Source organism: Bombina bombina, chromosome 2 (genome assembly GCF_027579735.1).
Source record: "Bombina bombina isolate aBomBom1 chromosome 2, aBomBom1.pri, whole genome shotgun sequence".
In the NCBI taxonomy this organism is placed as follows: Eukaryota; Metazoa; Chordata; class Amphibia; order Anura; family Bombinatoridae; genus Bombina; species Bombina bombina.
In genome coordinates, this window is record NC_069500.1 from 1,351,139,824 (window position 1) to 1,351,162,343 (window position 22,520).

At 40.6% G+C, this 22,520-nt stretch overlaps 1 protein-coding gene across 1 annotated transcript in view; it reads left to right on the forward strand.

Moving 5' to 3' along the window:
• The window catches only part of LOC128650360 (transmembrane emp24 domain-containing protein 11), a 290,502-nt gene extending 268,321 nt beyond the window's left edge, over positions 1–22,181 (forward strand). The window contains exon 5 of the mRNA XM_053704254.1: positions 21,987–22,181. Coding sequence (XP_053560229.1) covers positions 21,987–22,136 — 150 coding nt within the window. The 3' untranslated portion in view covers positions 22,137–22,181. The remainder of the gene's footprint in view (positions 1–21,986) is intronic.
• Positions 22,182–22,520: the final 339 nt, after the last annotated feature.

Genomic DNA, 22,520 nt, shown 5'->3' on the forward strand with positions numbered 1-22,520 from the left:
ATAGTACGTACCAGCACTATTTGAAAATAACAAACTCCTGATTGAATAATGAAAAACTACAGTTAAACACTAAAAAACTCTAAGCCATCTCCGTGGAGATGTTGCCTGTACAACGGCAAAGAGAATGACTGGGGTAGGCGGAGCCTAGGAGGGATCATGTGACCAGCTTTGCTGGGCTCTTTGCCATTTCCTGTTGGGGAAGAGAATATCCCACAAGTAAGGATGACGCCGTGGACCGGACACACCTATGTTGGAGAAATAAATATTAATCCTAAAATAGCTACAATGTAATTATAATTTATATTGTAGCTATATTAGGATTTATTTTACAGGTAAGTATTTAGCTTTAAATAGGAATAATTTATTTAATAAGAGTTAATTAATTTCGTTAGATGTAAATTATATTTAAGTTAGGGGGGTGTTAGTGTTAGGGTTAGACTTAGCTTTAGGGGTTAATCCATTTATTATAGTAGCGGTGAGCTCCGGTCGTCAGATTAGGGGTTAATAATTGAAGTTAGGTGTCGGCGATGTTAGGGAGGGCAGATTAGGGCTTAATACTATTTATGATACGGTTAGTGAGGCGCATTAGGGGTTAATAACTTTATTATAGTAGTGCTCAGGTCCGCTCGGCAGATTAGGGGTTAATAAGTGTAGGTAGGTGTCGGCGACGTTGAGGGGGCAGATTAGGGGTTAATAAATATAATATAGGGGTCGGCGGTGTTAGGGGCAGCAGATTAGGGGTACATAAGGATAACGTAGGTGGCGGCGCTTTGCGGTCGGCAGATTAGGGGTTAATTATTGTAAGTAGCTGGCGGCGACGTTGTGGGGGGCAGGTTAGGGGTTAATAAATATAATACAGGGGTCGGCGGGGTTAGGGGCAGCAGATTAGGGGTACATAAGTATAACGTAGGTGGCGGTCGGCAGATTAGGGGTTAAAAAAATTTAATCGAGTTGCGGCGATGTGGGGGGACCTCAGTTTAGGGGTACATAGGTAGTTTATGGGTGTTAGTGTACTTTAGGGTACAGTAGTTAAGAGCTTTATGAACCGGCGTTAGCCCAGAAAGCTCTTAACTCCTGTTTTTTTTCTGCGGCTGGAGTTTTGTCGTTAGAGCTCTAACGCTCACTTCAGAAACGACTCTAAATACCGGCGTTAGGAAGATCCCATTGAAAAGATAGGATACGCAATTGACGTAAGGGGATCTGCGGTATGGAAAAGTCGCGGCTGAAAAGTGAGCGTTAGACCCTTTTTTCAGTGACTCCAAATACCGGCGGTAGCCTAAAACCAGCGTTAGGAGCCTCTAACGCTGGTTTTCACGGCTACCGCCAAACTCTAAATCTAGGCCCTAGTTTCTCTACAAATAAGGTTCACAAATACTTTGAGGAATAAGGTTAGATTAATATAATAGTAATGATTGTTACAAAAACTACAAGCTAAGTTACATACTATTTTACCCAAGAAAGAAATAAGAGTTAATTATTCTAATGTGCTTGTTAGAGGTAATTGATTTTAAGCTGTCTGTTTAAATTGTATTTAATTAATTAATATGCAACTGTATATATTTGTTGCACTTACGGAGCACCCATCAGTCTATGAGTATGGCCCTAAGGGGCTGAAACGCGTTAGACCGGGGCATTACCGTTTAACTGCACATTTTGGCTTGGATGCCTTGGTTTTAATGTTTTTTGATTAAAGCCTTGCCTTTTATGCTGCAACTACATCTGGACATTCCATCTTTACTTACTGCACTTATCTACACACCAGCAGTCCAGTCGGAGGTTCCAGTTTGTTTGTTGAGAGGTGTACACAGGAGCGGAGCACAGCGGATGACATCAATACTTGGGGCTGAAGACTGCAAGGGGGTGATGACATAAGACGTCAGCCGCAGTAGCTTGGAGCAGCACACTTTCGAAGAACGCCAGAAAGAACCGGTAAGAAGAGTAAATCCGGTAGTGGATGTTCTGGTCCAGTTTGTCTGTGGAATCAGCGGCAAGGTGAGCGATCAGCTTGTTTGCCGACAGGACACTTACATTGGGATTGTTTCAGAACGAAAGCATTAAGCGGTAAATCAGAAATTTCTTTTTATTTGTTCAAATTGTTTCCCCCCTTTGCACATTGAGCCCAAGTTACAGCGGACTAATAAATAATACCAAAGGATCTATAATAGCTTTTTTGTTATCATTTTTACAGAGAGAGGCTGAGCATATAACTTTACATTTTCTTTCCAGGATAAAAACCTACTTTGGGAGCTGCTGGCGAGCTCCATCTTAACAATATTCTCAGCCTAAGAAGTCTTTTTAACACATGGACATTGCTCATTTAGCTCACTCCATATTGATGGATAATTCACCTATGCCTACATTGTTTATTTCAACTTTTTTCCAAACTTGTAATTATTTGTCATATGTTGCATAACTATATAGAATCATCAATTGGGTCTATATATGTTTCTATATTTCATAACACATATGCTTACAGCCTATGAATATTTGCAAGATATAGGCTGTTAGGTGCTTGCCTAAAAAGCGTTTTTTATCACTTAAAGGGACACTGTACCCAAGATTTTTCTTTCGTGATTCAGATTGAGCATGAAATTTTAAGCAACTTTCTCATTTACTCCTATTATCAAATTTTATTCATTCTCTTGGTATATTTATTTAAAATGCAAGAATGTAAGTTTAGATGCCGGCCCATTTTTGGTGAAAACCTGGGTTGTCCTTGCTGATTGGTGGATAAATTCATCCACCAATAAAAAAGTGCTGTCCAGAGTACTGAAACCAAAAAAAAGCTTAGATGCCTTCTTTTTCAAATAATGATAGCATGAGAACGAAGAAAAATTGATACTAGGAGTAAATTAGAAAGTTGCTTAAAATTGTATGCTCTTTCTGAATTACAAAAGAAAAAATTTGGGTTCAGTGTCCCTTTAAGATAAGATTCCCGAATTGAAATATAAATTGAAATGATTTGTTATGTGTGGTATAGCTATAGAGAGACAACAATTGGGTCTATGTTTGCTTTTACATCCTTTGTAAACTAGATTATAACATAGCATTTTCTGCAATTTGGATAAGATATTTGAATTGAATCATAACTTGAAATAATTTCATAACACATATGCTTAAAATCTATGAATATCTGCAAGATATAGGGGTTTGCCTAAAAAGCATCTTTTGCATTTAAGATAAGATACTTGAATTGAAATATAATTTGAAATTATTTGTTATGTGTTGCATAGCTATAGAGAGACAATAATTGGATCTATATATGTTTTTACATCCTTTGTAAACTAGATTATAACATAGCATTTTCTGTAATTTGGATAAGAAATTCGAATTGAAACATAACTTGAAATTATTTGTCATGGGTTGTACAACTATAGAGAGTCACTAATTGCTATTTTTACATTTCTGCGGTGTTTGTGTTTAGCTGTAATTTTCCTCATACTCATTTACTGTACCCACGCATATTATATACCGTTTTTCTTGCCATTAAATGGGCTTTCTAAAGATACTATTATTTTCATCATATCTTATAATTTACTATAAAATATGAGGAAAAAATGGAAAAAAAACGCAGTTTTTCTAACTTTGACCCCCAAAATCTACAACCACCAAAAAACACCCATGCTAAATAGTTTCTAAATTTTGTCCTGAGTTTAGAAATACCCAATGTTTACGCGTTCTTTGCTTTTTTTGCAAGTTATAGGGCAATAAATACAAGTAGCACTTTGCTATTTCCAAACCACTTTTTTTCAAAATTAGCGCTAGTTACATTGGGACACTGATATATTTCTGTAATCCCTGAATATCCCTTGACATGTATATATATTTTTTTAGAAGACATCCCAAAGTATTGATCTAGGCCCATTTTGGTATATTTCATGCCACCATTTCACTACAAAATGCGATCAAATAAAAAAAAATGTTCACTTTTTCACAAATGTTTTCACAAACTTTAGGTTTCTCATTGAAATTATTTACAAACAACTTGTGCAATTATGGCATACATGGTTGTAAATGTTTCTCTGGGATCCCCTTTGTTCAAAAATAGCAGACATATATGGCTTTGGCATCGCTTTTTGGTATTTAGAAGGCCGCTAAATGCCGCTGCGCACCACACGTGTATTATGCCCAGCAGTGAAGGGGTTAATTAGGGAGCATGTAGGGAGCTTGTAGTTTTAATTTTAGCTTTAGTGTAGTGTAGCAGACAACCCAAAGTATTAATCTAGGCTCATTTTGGTATATTTCATGCTACCATTTCACCGCCAAATGCGAACAAATAAAAATAAAACGTAAAATTTTCCCAATTTTAGGTTTCTCACTAAAGTTATTTACAAACAGCTTGTGCAATTATGGCATAAATGGTTGTAAAAGCTTCTCTGGGATCCCCTTTGTTCAGAAATAGCAGACATATATGGCTTTGCTTTTTGGTAATTAGAAGGCAGCTAAATGCCGCTGCGCACCATACGTGTATAATGCCCAGCAGTGAAGGGGTTAATTAGGGAGCTTTTAGGGAGCTTGCAGGGTTAATTTTAGCTTTAGTGTAGGTATCAACCTCCCACATGACACATCACACCACCAGATCCCTCCCAAACAGCTCTCTTCCCTCCCCCATCCCACAATTGTCCCCGCCATCTTAAGTACTGGCAGTAAGTCTGCCAGTACTAAAATAAGAGTTTTTTGGGGGGATTTTTAAAAAAAAAAAAATAATTCTGTTCTGTAGTATCCTCCCTTAGCCCCCAACCTCCCTGATCCCCCCAAACAGCTCTCTAACCCCCCTCTCTCTGCCTTATTGCGCCATATTGGGTACTGGCAGCTGTCTGCCAGTAACCAGTTTGAAATCAAATATGTTTTTTTTATTTATTTTTTTAAAAAATACTATTTTCTGTAGTGTAGCTGCCCTCCCTCAACCCCCAACCCCCCAACCCCTGCCAGATCGCTAAACATTTTTAATATGCCCACCCTCACTCCCACCGAGTACCACCTTGTGCTTTCATACAGTTGTTCCATAGTGTAGGGTTCCCACCCGCCCGCGCGCCCGCTCCAGTTCACGCGCGCGCACCCGCACTCGATCCCGCCCCCCTTCCCACCGATGGCCGCCCACCCGCCTCCCTGGGTAAGCTCCCACCCACCAACGAACATGGCCATCGATGGCCGATGCAGAGAGGGCCACAGGGTGGCTCTCTCTGCATCGGACGGCTAAAAAATGTTATAGCAGGATGCCTCAATATCGAGGCATCACTGCTATAACATGAAAGCAGTTGGAAGTGATCAGGATCGCTTCCACTGCTTTCAAAGACCAACGACGTACAGGGTATGTCCTTGGTCGTTAACTGCATTTTTTTGCAGGACGTACCCCATACGTCGTTGGTCGTTAAGGGGTTAAATAGATTATAACATAGATGCCCATAGCCTATGAATATTCGTGAGATACAGGTGCTTGATTACATAGCATTTTTTGCACTTAGGACAAAATATTTGAATTGTAATATAATTAATATAGCTGCATATTAAATAGCTTGTTCTTAACTCTTTAAAAATGGATACATTAGATAACATGATAACAGAAAATGTTCCAGCAGATACACAACAGATGATGTTTTATTCTTTGAGAAACCCTAATGAGATGTGCAATAGAAACTTTAAAACCATTTTATCAGTAGATGATTCTGATCTAGATCCACCAGAATTATTCTCAAGAAAAACAGTATTTATGCTTACCTGATAAATTACTTTCTTTTGCGGTGTATCCAGTCCACGGCTTCATCCTTTACTTGTGGGATATTCTCATTCCCTACAGGAATTGGCAAAGAGAGCACACAGCAGAGCTGTCCATATAGCTCCCCCTCTAGCTCCACCCCCCAGTCATTCAACCAAAGGTTAGGAAGAAAAAGGAGAAACCATAGGGTGCAGTGGTGACTGTAGTTTAAACAAAAAATTTTTTACCTGACTTAAATGCCAGGGCGGGCCGTGGACTGGATACACCGCAAGAGAAAGTAATTTATCAGGTAAGCATAAATTCTGTTTTCTCTTGCAAGGTGTATCCAGTCCACAACTTCATCCTTTACTTTTGGGATACCAATACCAAAGCTTTAGGACACGGATGAAGGGAGGGAACAAGACAGGTACCTTAAACGGAAGGCACCACTGCTTGCAAAACTTTTCTCCCAAAAATAGCCTCCGAAGAAGCAAAAGTATCGAATTTGTAAAATTTGGCAAAAGTATGCAGTGAAGACCAAGTCGCTGAATTACAAATCTGTTCAACAGAAGCCTCATTTTTGAAAGCCCATGTGGAAGCCACTGCTCTGGTAGAATGAGCAGTAATTCTTTCAGGAGGCTGCTGGCCAGCAGTCTCATAGGCCAAACGGATGATGCTTTTGAGCCAAAAATAAAGAGAGGTAGCAGTCGCTTTCTGACCTCTCCTCTTACCAGAATAGATAACAAACAAGGAAGATGTTTGTCTGAAATCCTTAGTTGCTTGTAAATAGAACTTTAAAGCACGAACTACATCAAGATTGTATAACAGACGTTCTTTCATCGAAGAAGGATTAGGACACAGAGAAGGAACAACTATTTCCTGGTTAATATTCTTGTTAGAAACAACTTTAGGAAGAAAACCAGGCTTAGTACGCAAAACTACCTTATCTGCGTGGAACACCAGGTAAGGTGAATCACATTGTAAGGCAGATAATTCTGAAACTCTTGAGCAGAAGAGATAGCTACCAAAAACAAAACTTTCCAAGATAACAACTTAATATCTATGGAATGTAAAGGTTCAAACTGAACCCCTTGAAGAACTGAAAGAACTAGATTTAGACTCCATGGCGGAGCCACAGGTTTATAGACAGGCTTGATTCTGACCAAAGCCTGAGAAAACGCTTGAACGTCTGGTACCTCTGCCAGACGATTGTGTAAAAGGATAGACAGAGCAGATATTTGTCCTTTTAAGGAACTAGCTGACAATCCTTTCTCCAACCCTTCTTGGAGAAAGGACAATATCCTGGGAATCCTAATCTTACTCCATGAGTAACCCTTGGATTCACACCAACAAAGATATTTCCGCCATATCTTATGGTAGATTTTCCTGGTGACAGGCTTTCTAGCCTGAATCAGAGTATTTATAACTGACTCAGAGAAACCACGCTTTGATAGAATTAAGCGTTCAATCTCCAAGCAGTCAGACGTAGAGAAACTAGATTTGGATGCTTGAACAGACCCTGTATTAGAAGATCCTGCCTCATTGGCAGTGTCCATGGTGGGACAGATGACATGTCCACTAGGTCTGCATACCAAGTCCTGCGTGGCCACACAGGCGCTATCAGAATCACCGAAGCCTTCTCCTGCTTGATTCTGGCGACCAGACGAGGATGGAGAGGAAACGGTGGAAAAACATAAGCCAGATTGAAGGACCAAGGCGCTGCTAGAGCATCTATCAATACCGCCTTGGGGTCCCGGGACCTGGACCCGTAGAGAGGAAGTTTGGTGCTCTGACGGGACGCCATCAGATCCAATTCTGGAGTGCCCCATAGCTGAGTCAGTTGGGCAAATACTTCCGGGTGGAGTATCCACTCCCCGGGGTGAAAAGTCTGACGGCTTAGAAAATCCGCCTCCCAGTTGTCTACTCCTGGGATGTGAATTGCTGAGAGATGGCAGGAGTTATCCTCCGCCCACCTGATTATTTTGGTTACTTCCGTCATCGCTAGGGAACTCTTTGTTCCCCCCTGATGATTGACGTAAGCTACAGTTGTGATGTTGTCCGACTGAAATCTGATGAATTTGGCCACAGCTAGTTGAGGCCATGCCTGAAGAGCGCTGAATATCGCCCTCAGTTCCAGAATGTTTATCGGGAGAAGCGTTTCTTCCCGAGACCATAAGCCCTGAGCTTTCAGGGAGTCCCAGACCGCACCTCAGCCTAACAGACTGTCGTCGGTCGTTACAATGACCCACTCTGGCCTGCGGAAACATATTCCCTGAGACAGGTGGTCCTGAGACAACCACCAGAGAAGAGAATCTCTGGTCTCCTGGTCCAACTGAATTTGAGGAGACAAATCTGCATAATCCCCATTCCACTGTTTGAGCATGCATAGTTGCAGTGGTCTGAGGTGTATCCGAGCAAAAGGGACTATGTCCATTGCCGCTACCATTAATCCGATTGCCTCTATGCACTGAGCTACAGATGGCCGAGGAATGGAATGAAGAACTCGGCAAGTAGTTAAAAGTTTCAACTTTCTGACCTCCGTCAGAAATATTTTCATTTCTACTGAATCTATTAGTGTTCCTAGGAAGGGAACCCTTGTGAGTGGGGACAGAGAACTCTTTTTGATGTTCACCTTCCACCCATGAGACCTCAGAAAGGCCAATACAATCTCTGTGTGAGCCTTGGCTCTGTGAAAGGACGGCGCCTGAATTAAGATGTCGTCCAAATAAGGCGCCACTGCTATGCCCCGCGGTCTTAGAACCGCCAGAAGGGACCCTAGCACCTTTGTGAAAATTCTGGGAGCAGTGGAAAACCGAATGGAAGAGCCACGAACTGGTAATGCTTTTCTAGGAAAGCGAACCTGAGGAACTGATGATGATCTTTGTGGATAGGGATATGCAGGTATGCATCCTTTAGATCCACGGTAGTCATATATTGACCTTCCTGGATCATAGGTAAGATTGTCGGAATGGTCTCCATCTTGAATGATGGGACTCTGAGGAATCTGTTTAGAATTTTTAGATCCAGGATTGGTCTGAAAGTTCCTTCTTTTTTGGGAACCACAAACAGGTTTGAGTTAAAACCCAGACCTTGTTCTGCAATTGGAACTGGGTATATCACTCCCATCGTATGTAGATCTTCTACACAGCGTAAGAACGCCTCTTTCTTTGTCTGGTCTGGGATCGTGAACATCTCTTGCCCAGGCCTGAGCGAAGAGAGAGAGTCTGCCCCCTACTAGATCCGATCCCGGATCGGGGGCTACCTCTTCATGCTGTCTTGGTAGAAGCTGCAGGCTTTTGGCCTGTTTACCCTTGTTCCAGCCCTGGTAAGGCTTCCAGGTTGCCTTGGGCTGTGAAGCGTTACCCTCTTGCTTTGCAGCTGTAGAGGCTGAAGCCGGACCGCTCCTGAAGTTACGAAAGGAACGAAAATTAGCTTTGTTTCTAGCCTTAAAAGGCTTGTCCTGAGGGAGAGCATGGCCCTTTCCCCCGGTGATTTCTGAAATAATCTCTTTCAATTCTGGCCCGAAAAGGGTCTTTCCCTTGAAAGGGATATTTAATAATTTGGATTTTGACGACACATCGGCCGACCATGACTTGAGCCAAAGCGCTCTGTGCGCCATAATGGCGAAACCTGAATTTTTTGCCGTTAACTTAGCTAATTGCGGCATCTGTGATAAAAGAATTAGCCAGCTTTAGAGCCTTAATTCTATCCATAATTTCGTCATATGAGGTCTCCGTCTGGAGCGACTCCTCCAGCGCCTCAAACCAGAAAGCCGCTGCAGTAGTTACAGGAATAATGCAGGCAATAGGTTGGAGAAGGAAACCTTGTTGAACAAAAAATTTCTTAAGTAAACCTTCTAACTTTTTATCCATAGGATCTTTAAAATCACAACTGTCTTCCATTGGTATGGTTGTGCGCTTAGCAAGTGAAGAAACAGCCCCCTCTACCTTAGGGAACGTCTGCCACCAGTCGCGCCTGGGGTCAGTTATGGGGAACATTTTCTTAAAAATAGAGGGGGGGGGAACAAAAGGGACACCTGGTCCACTCCCTAGTAACAATATCAGCAACCCTTTTAGGGATCGGAAACGCATCAGTGTATACAGGGACCTCTAGGTACTTGTCCATTTTACACAATTTCTCTGGGACCACCATAGGGTCACAATCATCCAGAGTGGCTAATACCTCCCTGAGCAATACGCGGAGGTGTTCCAATTTAAATTTAAACGCTAATGAATCTGACTCTGCCTGATGAGAAACCTTCCCTCAGACATCAAATCCCTCACCCCCACTTCGGAGTGTTGTGAGGGTACATCAGATAAGGCTACCAAAGCTTCAGACTGCTCATAATCTGTTCTTAAAACAGAGCTATCGCGCTTTGCAGGAAAAACTAGCAGTTTGGATAGAAAGGCCTCAAGGGAATTATCCATGACTGTCGCTAGTTGTTGCAATGTAATAGGGGCAGACGCATTAGAGGTACTAGGCATCGCTTGAGCGGGCGTAACTGGTTGTGACACATGGGGAGAGGTAGGTGGACTATCCTCATTACCTTCAGTCTGAGAATCATCTAGGGCCACACTTTTAAGTGCAACAATATGATCTTTAAAGTGTATAGACATATTAGTGCAATTGGGACACATTCTGAGAGGGGGTTCCACCATGGCTTCTAAACACATCGAACAAGGATTTTCCTTAGTGTCAGACATGTTTAACAGACTAGTAGCATACACAAGCAGGCTTGGAAAACACTTTAACCAAATAAAAAACACATTTTGAAAAAACGTTACTGTGCCTTTAAGAAATAAAAAGAGCACACAATTTTACAAAACAGTGAAAAATGCACCAATCCTTTTGAAATGTTCACAGTATGTACCTAAGGCCTTAATATGATTGCACCACAAGTTTCAGAACGATTAACCCCTTAATGCCCAAACCGGAGCAGCCTAAAGCCAACAACCGGTTAATTAACTACAGTACCTTGCCACAGCTTACTGCTGTGGCCCTACCTGCCCTTAGGGATCAGTTTTGGGGGAATAAAGCTTCTTTTAGGCCCTCAAGCAGCAGCTGGACCCTCCATGTGAAGCAGCATGAACTGTCTTTCAATTCTAACTGCGCATCTGAGGCGCAAAATTAGGCCCCTCCCACTCCACTCCGGAGTTGTGAGGCCTACAAAAATCACTTCTAAGTGACAAAATTTTTGCCATGTGGATAATAACCCCAGAAAAACACTCCAAAGTGCTTAAAAAGTGTCTCCAACGAGTATTTCTTAAAATAAATAATCGATTGCCCTGCATTAGTGTCAACCAGCCTATTTAGCCCTGTTATGTTTGCATTCAATTCTATACTAAGTCTCAGAACATAGCTTACCCTCCCCACATGGGGATCTTGTCAGTCTTCTAGTATTATCTCAGTCTTGTCTAGAAATAAATGACTGAACATACCTCATTGCAGTCAAGTCTGCAAACTGTTCCCCCCAACTGAAGTTTTCTGGTACTCCTCAGTCCTGTGTGGGAACAGCAGTGGATGTTAGTTACAACATGCTAAAATCATTTTCCTCTCAGCAGAATTCTTCATCACTTTTCTGCTAGAGAGTAAATAGTACAAACCGGTACCATTTAAAAATAACAAACTCTTGATTGAAGATATAAAACTACAATTCTAACACCACATTCACTTTATCCTCCCGTAGAGAGACCCTAGTGCTTAGAGCCGGCAAAGAGAATGACTGGGGGGTGGAGCTAGAGGGGGAGCTATATGGACAGCTCTGCTGTGTGCTCTCTTTGCCACTTCCTGTAGGGAATGAGAATATCCCACAAGTAAAGGATGAAGCCGTGGACTGGATACACCTTGCAAGAGAAAGAGGTGTTAATGATAAAAGCAGAAAAAAAAAATAAGTATGATAAATGAATAGAGAAATATGTTAATTTAAAAATGATACCTAGGGGCTTGCGCATCAACAAATTCCCCACTTTTGAGGTAGAAGATCCAAAATTTAAGGAGGAATGGAACATTATTCTTGATGAATGCTCATTTGGGCTAATGTATATGATTATCACATTTAAAGACAAACTTTTGATAGATAAATGTTGTTGTAAAACAGTGATTTTTTTCACTAATATCTAAGTTTCAAACTATACCAGAGTATCACCAGAGTATTGTGATAAAATATTATCTGACATAGTAGAAAAATCCTCCAGAGAAATAGTACAAATAAAACACACCAAATTCTTAAGAGATTGGACAGATTACCAAAGAAACAACATACATATTTGGCAAAAGAGAGAGAGTTGCAATTTCTACCGTACCAACAATAGGAGAAACTTTAGACGCAGAAAAATAATGATAATAAAAAAACAGTTACATTTTCGGATATAGAAGCTGAATCCACAGATGATAATAGTGGTGATAATGAGATAGATGTACCAGTAGAACAAATTGAATTAACACCTAATCACGAAACAAGTGGTCCATCTGTGGACACAGCAACTGTCATGAAAAAAGTACATACCAACAAATATGCACTGGATATATAACCAACACCAAAGATAAACCACAAGATGGAGCGAGAAGTAAATGAGGCGGCTTTTTTTAGTGCCCACAACCATACTCAAGCAACCCCCCGGGGCTTTATCCCACAAGGAGGGAGAGGGAGGGAAAAATCCCAGACTCAGTTCCAAGGGAACAGATATGCCCTAAGGACCAAAAAAGATTAGGGGGTTCTAACAACAGTATAGTTATTAATGTTTCAGACATTAGCCTTACTAAAGAACAAGAAAAAGTCTTGAACTATGGTCTAAATTTTGTACCTAGTGCAGGGTTCAATCTCTTCAACACAATAATAGAGGTCAACAGGATGGTTAGAAATCTAACAGTACGCAAATATTATTTTAACAGTGAAGGAGAGATTGATCCAAGCACTATGCTTACACGGACACCTTCTATAGTGAAACATATAGATTTCTCTGGAGCATGCACCAGGGAAACACTCTTGACATTACAGAGCCAAGAAATTTCAAACTCACAAATTGAGAAAGAAACACAGAGGTTTTAGGGCTGATTCTTCTTTTTACTCAGTTAATTCTAGAGGAGGAGTTTTAGAATCCTTTCAAGAGAGAGTGATAAGGGACTTAGAAACTTTATACACAAATAATAAAGACAGCCCACGACAATTCAAATAAAACCTAACATATAAGGAGAATAAAGCTATAAAAGAACTTGAGAAAAAGCCTAAAATAGTGATAAGAAAATCAGACAAATGAGTAAGTATAGTTGTACTTAATAGAATAGATTATGATAAAGAGATCCTGAGACAGATTAACAATACTGATACTTAAATTAAACTGACAAAAAATACACTAAATTAATTTAAACAACAACTATCTCGCCTCTTGGATGAAGGTTTATATCAAGGTTTTATAAACAGGCAGACACATGATTTTTTGTGGGTCACCTATCCACAAACACCAATTTTTCATGTATTTCCCAAAGTACACAAAAGTCTTAAAGATGTCACAGGACGACCCATTGTCTCTGGGATCGGTTCATTATTGGAACCACAGGCCGAAAGGGTAGATTCTATCTTACAGCCCTTAGTTTTAGAACTAGCTAGCTACCTCAGAGACTCTAAACAATTAATTCAGATACTGGGAGAACAAATATGGACAGATGCAGACAAGTGGATCACCTTAGATGTGGTATCGCTTTATAGCTGTATACCACATGATAAGGGGTTACAGGCAGTAAGTTTCTTCCTCTCACACAGGAGCAATCTAAGCAGAAATCTGCAAGAATATGTTATTAAAATCATTGAATATCTATTAACACATAATTATTTTTGTTTTTGAGGGGATTTTCTATCTACAGAGCTGCGGCACAGCTATGGGGGCAAAGTTTGCCCCCTCCTATGCCAACCTGTTCATGGGTTGGTGAAAGCTGTGCCACATCTATGGGGATGGGAATCCCTTCATCAATATATCTTTTATATAAAGATATATTTTGTTTGATTTGCTCATTGTGTGGGAGGAAGACATGCCAACCCTAAATCAATTTCTAAACTATATAAAAACTTCTGACAATGTGATTTCATTTACTAATGAAGTACATTTAACTCATGTAAACTATTTAGATCTTACGTTAGTGGGTAATATATTGGAATCTAAGGTGGAAACAAAGATTTATAAAAAAATGATTTCCAAAAACTCGCTATTACATGCCAAGAGCAATCGCCCCTCCCATACCTTCAAAGCAATTGCTAAGGAACACTATCAATATCATATCTGAGAAATAAGAGAAATTGTACTGATCCCAAAATATATAAAGAGGAAGCATCAAAATTGGATAGAGATCTTAGGGAGAGGGGTTACAATAACAGAGTAATAAAAGATGTACGTCTCTCTGTGGCACAGTTAGATAGAGATACTTTACTCTGAGAAAAGAGAGCAAATAACCCCAGTGGTAATATAAGTATAAACAAAAACAAAAATAAAGACAATATATACAATTTATCATGCAGTACTCTAATCATTATCAGGAAGTATGTGACATAATTAAAAATCATTTACCAATGTTAGCTGCAGAAGATTGCTTTGGAACAGATCCACAAAAATATGTGAGATTTACTTATAGAAGAGGAAAAACTTTGGGAAACATTGTCTCCCCCTAGTACCCAATAAAGAAAGTAAGCAATCTTCGTGGTTAGAGGTGAAAGGATTACATAAATGTGGTTTTAAGGATTGTAAGGCGTGCAAACATGCCATTGTGGGCAGCACATTCAAGTCTGTTACCACAGGAATAAGCTATGACATCAATAGGTGTGTAAATTGCAGGACAAAAGGGGTAGTATACCTTATTGAGTGTACATTATGTCATTTACAGTATATTGGAAAAACCTTAAGAGAGGTAAGGTCACGTATAAGGGAACATATATCTAGCATTACAGTTGATACAGAATCAAGTAGAAAAAGAGAGGATAATATGCTACCAATAACTAGACATTTCATTGAAAAACATACACAAAATACAGATTCTTTAAAATGGACAGCTGTAGAAAAAGTCTCCCTCTCTATTAGAGTAGATGATATTGATAAAGTTTTAAGCAAACGTGAAGTGTATTTGATTTGGTGTTTAAAAACTAGAACACCACAAGGATTTAACTCCAGATTTGATCTTGTTCATTTCTGGAAATAAAGTAGATCTCTAATATACAGTAATTCAAAAATGAATGTCAAATGTATATTCACACTCATCAAGGTATATTAATGAAAGAAAAAATAAGCCATGAGACTAAAGGGTGTTTTAGATTATCAAATACAGACATTTAACATTCTAGGGGTCAAATATTTTATAGCACACAAGGTAGATGTTGCATCATACCCCTAAGTCTTGCACCTAGACATGGACATGTAATGGGACACATTTAACAGATAGGATATTGCAACTCTGGACATATAAGTTTGATACAGTTATTTACATCTGTTTTATTATTTTTGTTTTTCTATTATATATTTCTATTGCGCCTAATATGAGAGGCAGCAGTCTAATATCCAGAATCACATAAATATTGGATATACAATGTGGTGTTGGGAATAATGATTATAAACAAAAATAAATATATATATTAAGAGAACAAGCAATGGCAAATATGCCACTATTAACAATACACTGATGGGACATAACAACGATACAAGTCACAGGTTAGGAATGAAGAAAGAAGAAAAAACACAATTTATGCTTACCTGATAAATTTATTTCTTTTGTGGTGTATCCAGTCCACGGATCATCGATTACATGTGGGATATTCTCATTCCCAACAGGAAGTTGCAAGAGGACACCCACAGCAGAGCTGCTATATAGCTCCTCCCCTAACTGCCATATCCAGTCATTCGACCGAAAACACGCAGAGAAAGGAGAAACCATAGGGTGCAGTGGTGACTGTAGTTTAATTGAAAAAAATACCTGCCTTAAAATGACAGGGCGGGCCGTGGACTGGATACACCACAAGAGAAATAAATTTATCGGGTAAGCATCAATTGTGTTTTCTCTTGTAAGGTGTATCCAGTCCACGGATCATCCATTACTTGTGGGATACCAATACCAAAGCTAAAGTACACGGATGAAGGGAGGGACAAGGCAGGTACTTAAACGGAAGGTACCACTGCCTGTAAAACCTTTCTCCCAAAAATAGCATCCGAAGAAGCAAAAGTATCAAATTTGTAGAATTTTTAAAAAGTATGAAGCGAAGACCAAGTCGCCGCCTTGCAAATCTGTTCAACAGAAGCCTCATTTTTAAAGGCCCAAGTGGAAGCCACAGCTCTAGTAGAATGAGCTGTAATCCTTTCAGGAGGCTGCTGGCTGGCAGTCTCATAGGCTAAGCGGATTATGCTTCTTAGCCAAAAAGAAAGAGAGGTTGTCGAAGCCTTTTGACCTCTCCTCTGTCCAGAGTAGACAACAAACAAAGCAGATGTTTGACGAAAATCTTTAGTAGCTTGTAAGTAAAACTTTAAAGCACGAACCACGTCAAGATTGTGTAATAGACGTTCCTTCTTTGAAGAAGGATTAGGACACAAGGATGGAACAACAATCTCTTGATTGATATTCTTGTTAGATACCACCTTAGGTAAAAACCCAGGTTTGGTACGCAGGACTACCTTATCCGTATGGAAGATCAGATAAGCAGAATCACATTGTAAAGCAGATAACTCGGAGACTCTACGAGCCGAGGAAATAGCTACCAAAAAAAGAACTTTCCAAGATAAAAGTTTGATATCTATGGAATGAAGAGGTTCAAACGGAACTCCTTGAAGAACCTTAAGAACCAAATTTAAGCTCCATGGGGGAGCAACAGGTTTAAACACAGGCTTGATTCTAACCAAAGCCTGACAAAATGCCTGAACGTCTGGAACATCTGCCAGACGCTTGTGCAAAAGAATAGATAGAGCAGAAATCTGTCCTTTTAAGGAACTAGCTGACAATCCTTTTTCCAAACCATCTTGGAGAAAAGATAATATCCTGGGAATCCTGACCTTACTCCATGAGTAACCCTTGGATTCACACCAATAAAGATATTTACGCCATATTTTATGGTAAATTTTCCTGGTGACAGGCTTTTGTGCCTGTATTAAGGTATCAATGACTGACTCGGAGAAGCCACGCTTTGATAAAATCAAGCGTTCAATCTCCAGGCAGTCAGTCTCAGAGAAATTAGATTTGGATGGTTGATAGGCCCCTAAAGTAGAAGGTCCTGTCTCAGAGGCAGAGTCCATGGTGGAAAGGATGACATGTCCACCAGATCTGCATACCAGGTCCTGCGTGGTCACGCAGGCGCTATCAAAATCACCGATGCTCTCTCCTGCTTGACCTTGGCAATCAGTCGAGGGAGCAGAGGAAACGGTGGAAACACATAAGCCAGGTTGAAAGACCAGGGCGCTGCTAGAGCATCTATCAGCGTCGCCTTGGGATCCCTGGACCTGGATCCGTAACAAGGAAGCTTGGCGTTCTGGCGAGATGCCATGAGATCCAGTTCTGGTTTGCCCCAACGATTAATCAATTGTGCAAACACCTCCGGATGGAGTTCCCACTCTCCCGGATGAAAAGTCTGACGACTTAGAAAATCTGCCTCCCAGTTCTCTGCACCTGGGATATGGATAGCTGATATGTGGCAAGAGTGAGTCTCTGCCCAGCGAATTATCTTTGAGACTTCTAACATCGCTAGGGAACTTTTTGTTCCCCCTTGATGGTTGATGTAAGCCACAGTCATGATGTTGTCTGACTGAAATCTGATGTACCTCAGAGTTGCTAACTGAGGCCAAGCCTGAAGAGCATTGAATATCGCTCTCAGTTCCAGAATATTTATTGGAAGGAGTGTCTCCTCCTGAGTCCACGATCCCTGAGCCTTCAGGGAGTTCCAGACTGCACCCCAACCTAGAAGGCTGGCATCTGTTGTTACAATTGTCCAATCTGGCCTGCGAAAGGTCATACCTTTGGACAGATGGACCCGAAATAGCCACCAGAGAAGAGAATCCCTGGTCTCTTGATCCAGATTTAGTAGAGGGGACAAATCTGTGTAATCCCCGTTCCACTGACTGAGCATGCATAGTTGCAGCGGTCTGAGATGTAGGCGTGCAAACGGCACTATGTCCATTGCCGCTACCATTAAGCCGATTACTTCCATGCACTGAGCCACCGAAGGGCGCGGAATGGAATGAAGAACACGGCAGGAATTTAGAAGCTTTGATAACCTGGACTCCATCAGGTAAATTTCCCTAGGAAGGAAACTCTTGTGAGTGGGCATAGAGAACTCTTTTCCTCGTTCACTTTCCACCCATGCGATCTCAGAAATGCCAGTACTACGTCCGTATGAGACTTGGCAATTTGGAAGTTTGACGCCTGTATCAGGATGTCGTCTAAATAAGGGGCCAATGCTATGCCCCGCGGCCTTAGGACCGCCAGAAGCGACCCCAGAACCTTCGTAAAGATTCTTGGGGCTGTAGCTAATCCAAAGGGAAGAGCTACAAACTGGTAATGTCTGTCTAGAAAGGCAAACCTGAGAAACTGATGATGATCTTTGTGTATCGGAATGTGAAGATAAGCATCCTTTAAATCCACTCTAGTCATATATTGACCCTCCTGGATCATAGGTAGGATGGTACGAATAGTTTCCATCTTGAATGATGGAACTCTGAAGAATTTGTTTAAGATCTTTGGATCCAAAATTGGTCTGAAGGTTCCCTCTTTTTTGGGAACCACAAACAGATTTGAGTAAAAACCCTGTCCTTGTTCCTCCTTTGGAACTGGATGGATCACTCCCATAACTAGGAGGTCTCGTACACAGTGTAAGAATGCCTCTCTCTTTATCTGGTTTGCAGATAATTGTGAAAGGTGAAATTTTTTGGGGGGAAGCTTTGAAGTCCAGAAGATATCCCTGGGATATAATTTCCAACGCCCAGGGATCCTGGACATCTCTTGCCCACGCCTGGGCAAAGAGTGAAAGTCTGCCCCGTACTAGATCCGTTACCGGATAGGGGGCCGTTCCTTCATGCTGTCTTAGAGGCAGCAGCAGGTTTTTTGGCCTGCTTACCTTTGTTCCAGGTCTGGTTTGGTCTCCAGACCGTCTTGGACTGAGCAAAAGTTCCCTCTTGTTTTGCATTAGAGGAAGTTGATGCCGCACCTGCCTTGAATTTTCGAAAGGCACGAAAATAAGACTGTTTGGCCCTTGATTTGGACCTGTCCTGAGGAAGGGCATGACCTTTTCCTCCAGTGATATCAGCAATAATCTCCTTTAAACCAGGCCCGAATAGGGTCTGCCCCTTGAAGGGAATGTTAAGTAGCTTAGATTTTGAAGTCACGTCAGCTGAACATGATTTAAGCCATAGTGCCCTGCGCGCCTGTATAGCAAAACCAGAATTCTTAGCCGTTAGTTTATTTAAATGAACAATGGCATCAGAAACAAAAGAATTGGCTAGCTTAAGTGCTCTAAGCTTGCCAAGTATGTCATCCAATGGAGTCGCTACCTGTAAAGCCTCTTCCAGAGACTCAAACCAGAACGCCGCAGCAGCAGTGACAGGAGCAATGCATGCAAGGGGCTGTAGGATAAAACCTTGTTGAATAAACATTTTCTTAAGGTAACCTTCTAATTTTTTATCCATTGGATCTAAAAAAGCACAACTGTCCTCGACAGGGATAGTAGTACGCTTTGCTAGAGTAGAAACTGCAACCTCCACCTTAGGGACTGTCTGCCATAAGTCCCGTGTTGTGGTGTCTATTGGAAACATTTTTCTAAAAATAGGAGGGAGAGAGAACAGCACACCTGGTCTATCTCATTCCTTATTAATAATTTCTGTAAACCTTTTAGGTATTGGAAAAACATCAGTACACGCCGGCACTGCATAGTATTTATCCAGTCTACACAATTTCTCTGGCACTGCAATTGTATCACAGTCATTCAGAGCAGCTAAAACCTCCTTGAGCAACACGCGGAGGTGTTCAAGCTTAAATTTAAATGTAGAAATATCAGAATCAGGCATTCTTCCTGAGTCAGAAACATCACCCACAAACTGAAGCTCTCCTTCCTCAGCTTCTGCATATTGTGAGGCAGTATCAGACATGGTTCCTAAAGCGTCAGTATGCTCTGCATTTCGTCTAACCCCAGAGCTATCTCGCTTACCTCTAAATTCAGGTAGTCTGGCTAATACCGCTGACAGTGTATTATCCATGACTGCCGCCATGTCTTGTAAAGTAATCGCTATGGGCGCCCTAGATGTACTTGGCGCCATTTGAGCGTGAGTCCCTTGAGCGGGAGTCAAAGGATCTGACACGTGGGGAGCGTTAGTCGGCATAACTTCCCCCTCGTCAGATTCCTCTGGTGACAAATTTTTTAAAGACAAAATATGATCTTTATTGCTTAAAGTGAAATCAGTACATTTGGTACACATTCTAAGAGGGGGTTCCACCATGGCTTTTAAACATATTGAACAAGGAGTTTCCTCTATGTCAGACATGTTTGTACAGACTAGCAATGAGACTAGCAAGCTTGGAAAACACTTTAAATCAAGTTAACAAGCAAATATAAAAAACGGTACTGTGCCTTTAAGAAAAACAAATTTTGTCAAAATTTGAAAAACAGTGAAAAAAGGCAGTAAATCAAACGAAATTTTTACAGTGTATGTAATAAGCTAACAGAGCATTGCACCCACTTGCAAATGGATGATTAACCCCTTAGTTCAAAAAACGGATAAAAAAAACGATATAGACCTTTTTTAACAGTCACAACAAACTGCCACAGCTCTGCGGCCCTACCTTCCCCAATAAACGACTTTGGAAAGCCTTTGAGCCCTTTAGAAATGTCCTATAGCATTCAGGTGACTAATGAGGGAAGCTGGATGTCTCAGTCTGTAATTTTAACTGCGCAAAAAAAGCTCTAAAATAGGCCCCTCCCACTCATACTACAACAGTGGAAAGCCCCAGGAAACTGTTTCTAGGCAAAATTTAAGCCAGCCATGTGGAAAAAACTAGGCCCCAATAAAGTTTTATCACCAAAGCATATATAAAAACGATTAAACATGCCAGCAAACGTTTTATATTGCAATTTTATAAGGGTATTACCCCTGAGAGTAAGCATGATACCAGTCGCTATTAAATCACTGTATTCAGGCTTAACTTACATTAATCCGGTATCAGCAGCATTTTCTAGCATTTTCCATTTCTAGAAAAAATTGTAACTGTACATACCTCATAGCAGAGTAACCTGCACGCCATTCTCCCGCTGAAGTTACCTCTCTCCTCAGACATATGGGAGAACAGCAATGGATCTTAGTTACAACCTGCTAAGATCATAGAAAACTCAGGCAGATTTATCTTCTATTTACTGCCTGGGATAAAATAGTACAACTCCGGTACCATTTAAAATAACAAACTTTTGATTGAAGATAAAAAACTAACTATATTTCACCACTCTCTCTTACTACCTCCATGCGTGTTGAGAGTTGCAAGAGAATGACTGGATATGGCAGTTAGGGGAGGAGCTATATAACAGCTCTGCTGTGGGTGTCCTCTTGCAACTTCCTGTTGGGAATGAGAATATCCCACAAGTAATGGATGATCCGTGGACTGGATACACCTTACAAGAGAAAAGTTTTTTGAAATAAATAGCAAACATTCGGCTAGATTACGAGTTTTTGTCGGTAATGGTGTACGTGACTAACGCACAGTTTTCCCTCACCGCTCACCTAAAGTAACGCTGGTATTACGTTTTTTTTTTAAACCTGGCGTTAGCCGCAAAAAGGTGAGCGTAGAGCAGAATTTATCTCCACATCTCACCTCAATACCAGCACAGCTTACGGTAGCGGGGAGCTGGCAAAACGTGCTTGTGCACGATTTCCCCATAGGAATCAATAGGGCAGAGCCGGCTGAAAAAAAACCTAACACCTGCAAAAAAGCAGCGTTTAGCTCCTAACGCAGCCCCATTGATTCCTATGGGGAAATACTTTTATGTCTACACCTAACACCCTAACATGTGTGTGTGTATATATATATTTACACACACACACACACACACATACATACACTGTCCCATATACAAACTGAAGTTCGGAATTAACTAGCAAATACTTTCAAATAACTCTAGTCACATCATTTTATGTTACTGAAACTGCAAATAAATTAATAGAAATTTAGATATTTTAAAATGTAAGTAGCGATATTCAATTGCATCACATACATTGCTGATTTTTCAATGTTTCTGTTGATTACTTGTGTGTGAATTGAAAGCTACATAATGTTTTTTCTTGTTTCCCCACAGGAGCGTGAGGAATATTACAGACAAAAAAGTGAAGACACAAACAGCAATGTGCTGTGGTGGGCAATTATACAGACAATAATTCTCACATCTGTTGGCGTCTGGCAAATAAAACACTTAAAAGATTTTCTAATAGCTAAAAAAGTTGTATAATTTTGACTTGACATTAAACAACAAAATGTATTTGCAATTTTACAAGATGTTTTGGTGTTTGAAGATGCTTTACACATGGTTTATCATGCACATATAGATCATTTTAAATGTTTAAGAGAATCCTACAAATGAATAATGTTATAGAATAAATTAATATAAAGGGACATGAAACCCCAACATTTCCTTTCACGATTTAGATGAAGCATACAATTATAAACATTTTTCTATTTTACTTCCATTATCAATTTTGCTTTATTCTCTTGCTGTCCTTACTTGAAGGAGCAGCAATACACTACTGGGAATTAGCTGACCACATTAGTAAGACAATCACGAGAGACATACCGGTATATCTGGAGACACCAATCAGCAGCTAGCTCCCAGCTC